This window comes from Ostrinia furnacalis, unplaced genomic scaffold, assembly GCF_004193835.3.
Source record: "Ostrinia furnacalis isolate ACB-3 unplaced genomic scaffold, ASM419383v2 OfSCF0508, whole genome shotgun sequence".
Classification (NCBI taxonomy): Eukaryota; Metazoa; Arthropoda; class Insecta; order Lepidoptera; family Crambidae; genus Ostrinia; species Ostrinia furnacalis.
This window is the reverse complement of record NW_021130747.1, coordinates 41,900-49,888: the sequence shown is the minus strand read 5'-3', so window position 1 is coordinate 49,888 and position 7,989 is coordinate 41,900. Positions and strand designations below refer to the sequence as shown.

General features: G+C 43.0%; 1 protein-coding gene across 1 annotated transcript; it reads left to right on the top strand.

Moving 5' to 3' along the window:
- The first annotated feature begins 408 nt into the window (after positions 1-408).
- Positions 409-6,396, top strand: LOC114366025 (uncharacterized). Its single transcript, XM_028322786.1, has 6 exons — positions 409-413; positions 1,896-2,118; positions 2,791-3,002; positions 3,688-3,825; positions 5,236-5,373; positions 6,258-6,396. The coding sequence occupies exons 1-6, from the start codon at positions 409-411 to the stop codon at positions 6,394-6,396; spliced, it is 855 nt and encodes a 284-aa protein (XP_028178587.1).
- The last annotated feature ends 1,593 nt before the right edge of the window (positions 6,397-7,989 follow it).

Genomic DNA, 7,989 nt, shown 5'->3' with positions numbered 1-7,989 from the left:
TTATGCAATGTAAAAACCTTTTCCCTATCGTTTTTCAATGTGGATTTCTTGAAATTAAAGACGAAAATAATTATTTTGATCGTTTATTAATTATTACAAATTTTGTTCAAAATGTCCGCCTCGGCAACGTATACACTCAAGACATCTTCTTCTAATTTCGACTGTTGTCGTATGCAGCCACATTTCTCTTTTTATTACTAATAAGGCGTTTTCTATTCGTTGTAGTTTTTCTATTGTTTGAATCCGTTACGTACACCAGTTCTTTAGCTTGTCCCCAGACGTAAAAATCGAACGGAGTTAGGTCTGGGGAACGTGTAGGCCACTGTATAGGGCCATGTCTTCCAATCCACGAGTAGAAAACGCCTTTGTAGTAATAAAAAGAGAAAATTTGATTGAATTGAGAAGAAGATGTCGTGAGTGTATACGTTGCCGAGGCCATTTTGAACAAAATTTGTAATAATTAATAAACGATCAAAATAATTATTTTCGTCTTTAATTTCAAGAAATCCACATTGAAAAACGATAGGGAAAAGGTTTTTACATTGCATAAGATAAATAATTTTTACCTGTTAGGTGTTCTACGTGCTATTCACACAAAAAGGAGCTATAAACACAAATTTCGCAAATCAGTCCGAGTAGAGTCAATGCACTAATTTAAGGAATTTGTGAAGTTGTTGTTATTATTTAAACAAGATTAGTATACCGTTTGAATGAGGATAGACTAGAGAAGTTTTGATAAAATCCGAAGATCGCTATCTCTTATAAAAAAAAAATTATACCCTTGTAAACTTAAATGTTCAGTCCATTTTTAACTTTTCGGAAAACTTCAAAGCTGAATTTTAAAAAAACTATATGATATTTGCCAATAAATTTAGATTTGATGCAACCCTACATTAATGCACGTCAAAACAAAATATTTACTTTAGGGCTGCGCTTAGTAGTTTTTTTTTTAAATCGAAATTAAATGATGCGATTTGAGTATTTTGGTGAAATTACAAAAAAAATTAATTTAAAAGTAGCCGCCTGGTATGGAACGTGTTATGGGGGCTGAAAATATAGGAAATGACCCATTCTATCCGCCAAATCATTTTGGCACACGATGCACCAAACACCCTGTATTATTCTTACATATTAATAGCTGCTTTATCGGGGTTTTCAGGTGTATTTCATGCATTGGTGCAAAGGAATGGTGAAAATGTTATGACCATGTAAGGAAAATTGAAAAAGATTTCATCAAGCAAGTTTGAGTAATTGAAATGCTGAAAAAGCGATTTATATTATATTAATACCTCTTTAACTTGATAATCTATAAAATCTATTTGAAGAACAAGAAATGCAAGTGGAGTTCTTAGAATCGTTTTCTAGTTCTGAATGAAGTGATAAGTTATAAGTATGATACTTAATAAAATTATTTACAGTAATATACGGTTTACTAAGTTTTCAAGACATGTTCCTATGTTAAAAACCCGATGTATAATAACATTCTTCATACACATACCTAAAATGTATAGGTAGGCATTCGTACTTCATGTTCATTAATATTAGTCATAAATAAAAATTAAACAGTATCAAGATCGTTTAATCCAATTTCCCCAGTATTGCACTCAACAAAGTTTATTTTCCCCATTTGCCATGAGATTCTGGTACACCTATAAACGGCGAAATAAAATACAATATACCTACGATTATTTGAAGTAAGAAAATCCGAAAAACATTCAGCCATTATGAGTCGACATTTGAGTTTGTTTATTTACTTCGAAAGAACATTATTTTTCACAGCAAGCGAAACACAGCATCTTTATAAATGTAGTTGTAATACAGGTAACAAACTGTATACTTTTATGTGCTGTTATAAGACTCCACATAGCTTACTAAATAAATAATACCATTTCCAGAGGTGCAGCGTCATCATCGAGTATCCTCCACGCTCGCCTAGACGCGTGCTACGAACAATGGCGTCAATTGGAGCGCGAACGCAAGCGGACCGAGGCTAGGCTAGCCTTAGCTTACCCCGGCCGAGCTGTGTCGTCGTCCAACTCCATACCTGTGCCGAGACTGCCTCCTTGCCCCACTAGGGTCGATAGACTCACTGTGGATATGCTGAGGGAACATACTAAGGTAGGTCTAAAAGTACGGTCCAGGTATTACATACACAGGCTAGAAAAGCTAGATTTACTCCCCATGTCGAATTCAAGTCGTAAATGTCAGAACTTACCTACATAGACTAGAAAAGGACTTATTCTGATGTAGACTCAAAAGTTATCTCGGACAGTATGGCTAGGCTAGCCTTAGCTTACCCCGGCCGAGCTGTGTCGTCATCCAACTCCATACCTGTGCCATATCTTGCCCCACTAGAGTCGATAGACTACGGATATGCTGAGAGAACATACTAAGGTGGGTAAAAGTACGGTCCAGATCTTACCTTCATAGGCTAGAAAAGCTAGATTTACTCCCCTGTCGAATTCAAGTTATAAATGTCAAAACTTACCTACATACGCTAGACAACCTAGGACTAGTTTTGATTTAGAATACAAACGCTACTTTGGCAAGTATCACTGGTGTTTTGTATAATATTGTAATAATAGAAATTCACTCTATAGTTCCAAAATACTGGACTGTCCTGTCGATGACATTGACAGTGGGGCGCCACCGTCAATACCGGATCGCTGGTTCAGATTTTTGCCATGTTGGAAACCATATAGTTGAACGATGGTAGCGCCCCCCTGTCATTGAGTTTGGTGGGACAGTTCAGCGTGGGTCATCTATACAAACAATATTTTCATTCAACAGGTATTAACCCTAATGGGCAAGATGGAGACACTACGAGCGAGTGTGTGCGTAGCTCAAAACAAGAAGCCAGTCAAGTCCGAAGACGCGAAGATCACGGTCCTGAAGCGAGGGCAGGAAAATGTAGCTCATGATAAGGAGAAGGACAGCGGCGTGGACCCGGCCACGTTCGACCCTAGCTCTTGGAAGGACGACGTCAAGAATCTGGCTGAGATGTGAGTGGAATTTCAACCTTATAACCACCTGCTTTAGGTCCAGAGGTGCCGAGTATGATTACCAGTAGGGGCTTGATCTTAGTCCGTCTAGCTACCCAATGTTGTACCGGCAGTTGAAGGTAGGATATCCAGTTTCTCTATGGTTGAAGATTCCAGGTGATGCTCGCTTCCACCTTCAGCCTGATCATTAGGTAAGATTTCCAATCTTACCTAATTTTAAAAGCTTCCTCCCGTCCACCAAGTGACCAGATCGTCGGTCCACCAAGCGACCAGATCTTCGATCTACCAAGTGACCAGATCGTCGGTCCACCAAGTGACCAGATCGTCGGTCTACCAAGTGACCAGATCGTCTGTCCACCAAGTGACCAGATTGTCGGTCCACCAAGTGACCAGATCGTCGGTCCACCAAGTGACCAGACCGTCGGTCCACCAAGTGACCAGATCGTCGGTCCACCAAGTGACCAGATCTTCGATCTACCAAGTGACCAGATCGTCGGTCCACGAAGTAACCAGATCGTCGGTCCACCAAGTGACCAGATCGTCGGTCCACCAAGTGACCAGATCGTTGGTCCACCAAGTGACCAGGGTCCACCAAGTGACCAGATCGTCGGTACACCAAGTGAGAGACCTGCGCTTCTTTCCTCGGTCTTCACAACGACTTTCACCAGGTCGTTGGTCCACCAAGTGATCAGGTCACGAATATCACGGTCCTGAAGCGAGGGCAGGAGAACGTAGCCCATGATAAGGAGAAGGACAGCGGCGTGGACCCGGCCACGTTCGACCCTAGCTCTTGGAAGGACGACGTCAAGAATCTGGCTGAGATGTGAGTGGAATTTCAACCTTATAACCACCTGCTTTAGGTCCAGAGGTTCCGAGTATGATTACCATTATGGGGCTTGATCTTAGTTCGCCTAGTTAGCTACCACCATCTGATCATCATTTTTCATCAGGTGAGATTCGGGCCAAAAGCTTCCTCTTTTAAAACCACCACCGCCAAGTGACTAGATCGTCGGTCCACCAAGTGACCAGGTCGTCGGTCCACCAAGTGACCAGATCGTCGGTTCACCAAGTGACCAGATCGTCGGTCCACCCCAAGTGACCAGATCGTCGGTCCACCAAGTGTCCAGATCTTCGGTCCACTAAGTGACCAGATCGTCGGTCCACCAAGTGACCAGATCGTCGGTCCACCAAGTGACCAGATCGTCGGTCCACCAAGTGACCAGATCGTCGGTCCACCAAGTGACCAGATCTTCGGTCCACCAAGTGACCAGATCGTCGGTTCACCAAGTGATCGGATCGTCGGTCCACCAAGTGACAGATCGTCGGTCCACCAAGTGACCAGATCGTCGGTCCACCAAGTGACCAGATCTTCGATCTACCAAGTGACCAGATCGTCGGTCCACTAAGTAACCAGATCGTCGGTCCACAAAGTGAAAAGGCGGGAAAATGTAGCTCATGATAAGGAGAAGGACAGCGGCGTGGACCCGGCCACGTTCGACCCTAGCTCTTGGAAGGACGACGTCAAGAATCTGGCTGAGATGTGAGTGGAATTTCAACCTTATAACCACCTGCTTTAGGTCCAGAGGTTCCGAGTATGATTACCAGTAGGGGCTTGATCTTAGTCCGTCTAGCTACCCAATGTTGTTCCGGCAGTTAAGAAGGTAGGATAATTATCCAGTTTCTCTGTGGTTAAAGATTCTAGGTGATGCACGCTTCCACCTTCAGCCTGATCATTAAAGATTTCCAATCTTACCTAATTTTAAAAGCTTCCTCCCGTCCACCAAGTGACCAGATCGTCGGTCCACCAAGCGACCAGATCGTCGGTCCACCAAGTGACCAGATCAGTGACCAGATCGTCGGTCCACCAAGTGACCAGATCGTCGGTCCACCAAGTGACCAGATCAGTGACCAGATCGTCGGTTCACCAAGTGATCGGATCGTCGGTCCACCAAGTGACAGATCTTCGGTCCACCAAGTGACCAGATCGTCGGTTCACCAAGTGACCAGATCGTCGGTCCACCAAGTGACCAGATCGTCGGTCCACCAAGTGACCAGAACGTCGGTCCACCAAGTGATCAGATCGTCGGTCCACCAAGTGACCAGATCGTCGGTCGACTAAGTGACCAGATCGTCGGTCCACCACGTGACCAGATCGTCGGTCCACCAAGTGAGAGACCTGCGCTTCTTTCCTCGGTCTTCACAACGACTTTCACCAGGTCGTTGGTCCACCAAGTGATCAGGTCACGAAGATCACGGTCCTGAAGCGAGGGCAGGAGAACGTAGCTCATGATAAGGAGAAGGACAGCGGCGTGGACCCGGCCACGTTCGACCCTAGCTCTTGGAAGGACGACGTCAAGAATCTGGCTGAGATGTGAGTTGTACTGTTTGTTTTTGTTATTTACAGGCTGTATTTTGCGGTAAATTGTATATTTTGTCTTGAGAAAGACAGCAGTCAGACAGGGTGACAGCTAAGTTTGACCCTAGCTCTTGGAAGGACGACGTCAAGAATCTGGCTGAGATGTGAGTGGAATTTCAACCGTATGACCACCTGCTTTAGGTCCAGAGGTTCCGAGTATGATTACCAGTAGGGGCTTGATCTTAGTCCGTCTAGCTACCCAATGTTGTACCGGCAGTTGAAGGTAGGATAATATCCAGTTTCTCTGTGGTTGAAGATTCCAGGTGATGCACGCTTCCACCTTTGGCCTAATCATCAGTTTAAGAAAGCTGCTCGTTGTGGATTAAAGAAAGTGTCGTCTACTGCCTGACAAAGGTCTCCCCTGAGGATTTCCACAAAAACTGGTCCTGTACTACACGCATCCAGGAGCTTTCTGTGACCTTCACCGGATCGTCGGTGCACCATGTGACCAGATCGTCGGTCCACCAAGCGGGAGACCTGTCTTTTTTACCCTAGTCGGGTTATATGCGACTCCCTGCCAAAACGCACTTAAACCTGTCGGAGTCCTTCAAAGAAATAACTAGCCAAGATATTACCAGTAGTCAGTAGTGTCCCTATGGCACCTGTTGGTCTCAGAACCCTCTATCTATCTAACACTAAGTCGAACCCGCTAAAAACTGATATATCTATATTCAGCCTTTAGTTAGGGGGTTCGACTTCGAACATAGGCCTCGTCTTCAACCCTCCACTGACTTCTGTCCCTGGCCACTTGCATCCAGTTTACTCCAGCCTGCTGCCGGATGTTGTCTGTCTACCGTTTAGGCGGCTCAGAATCCTAAAATGTTTAATGTTTGTTACAGCGCACCGCATAGCGAGGTAGAAAGTGCTATGCTATCATGGCGGTCCGCCGTGGGAGCAGTGCAAGCCGCACGTCGTCGCGAATTGTCGCCGCACCACGCGCGATACATGCGTTCTGACCGTGAGTACCTGGCTTCATAATTTCTATTTCAGAGGGGGCAATTGACTTGAGATGGGGAGGGGGGATTAATGGAGGGTTTCCAATCTGTGGGCTGAGTGTGAGTTTACATCAAACGAGCTCACTAGTGTATTAAAAAAATTATGATAATTTTAGTTTTTGAACGTTTCCTGCTAGGGGCGCTGTACAATCCGTGATACATTTAAGGCCGGGTAGCAGAGAAAATGGCGAAAATGAGGTTTTCATTTATCATTTTTGAGGTACTAAACAGTAAAATTAAAGGCTAAGATTTTTATTGGGCATAGTTGAGGATATTTTCTAGGGCAATTAACGGATGGAAACACGATTTAATGAAGTTGACTCGATAGAATAAATTCCCAAAGTTACCTCTATTCGTTTTCTATTTATGGTTTTATTTTTAAAATAAGCGATTTGAGATTCTAAATCTTTTACTAAACTAAAGTTCAGAAATAACTTGAGGGCTTTTAACGGATGAAATTTTTATATTGCGTCTTATTTAGTTACTATGTTAAAAAATGTGGAAAAAATCGTCCATGACGGCTTGGACAATCTCAATCAGTCGCGCGGTGGCGCTTACGGAGGACGGACGCGTGTCAGTTTTTTGGCCGTGACAGTTCTTATTAAAGTCTAAGTCAAACATTCTTTATTTGTGTGGACCTATATTAACGAGAGATTACAAGGCGTCAAATATTTCAAGAAAAAAATTAAAACCTATTATAAAGCTAAATTTTGCTCTCATGGAGCCTTTACCTACTCTGACAAATCAAGACTTAAAGAAGAAACTAATAATAAAACTATTTAACTGTCCTGCAATGAAAAGCTTGATCGGGTACAACACCTCAAGTTATTTTAGAACTAGATTTCATTAAAAGACTCTGAATATCAAATCGCTTAGGTATCTAAAGTCAAACGATTCTGAAATGTCAAGTGGCATAAAGTTGGGACTAATAAATAACCATTAAGATAGTAACGCCCTCCTGTCAATGACATACCTGGAACGTTAGAGTATTGGACAACTAGTAAAAATGCTTTGTCCTAAATGACTGACGGATATCGTAGAGACCTGAAAGTTGGAAGGTGTGTTCTTTGTATGACGTAGGCATCCGATTTTCCGAAATGGGGTCATGAAATGAAGTGGGTGAAAAAAGGGGGCAACGATTGTATGGGACAGTGATTCTTTGGTTCAATCTACTTAAAATTTTGCTTAACAATTCCTTAATATTCATGACAAACGTGTGAAAGGGGTAGAAAGTTATTTTGGGAGTCATTTGCGTCGAAGTTGATATCAATACTAGATACTTCCTGCTTTTGATTTAATTACTTTTTATTTTTACAAGTGTTTGAAAACTCCATGTCAGATTGCAATCAATGTCAAGTGAAATCTCAAATTGAAATATCTCAATCTCAATGAGGAGGCTCTGCATTTATTCCTAGAATTTCCCTAACACCGTCAAATTACCCTTTGGAATTCAAGACAGAGCAGTTTCCCATCAAAATCTGCTTCGTAATGACTATAAACAAAGCTCAAAGTCAAACTCTAGCAAACTCTGCATAAACTCCCATGAGTGCTCAGAGCGGGTGCTGCGCCAGGTAAC

Coding starts and splice junctions, on each gene's coding strand:
- LOC114366025 (XM_028322786.1), top strand. Junction 3,003..3,687: donor GTCAAGAATCTGGCTGAGAT/GTGAGTGGAATT, acceptor TGGTCCACCAAG/TGATCAGGTCACGAATATCA. Junction 3,826..5,235: donor GTCAAGAATCTGGCTGAGAT/GTGAGTGGAATT, acceptor TGGTCCACCAAG/TGATCAGGTCACGAAGATCA.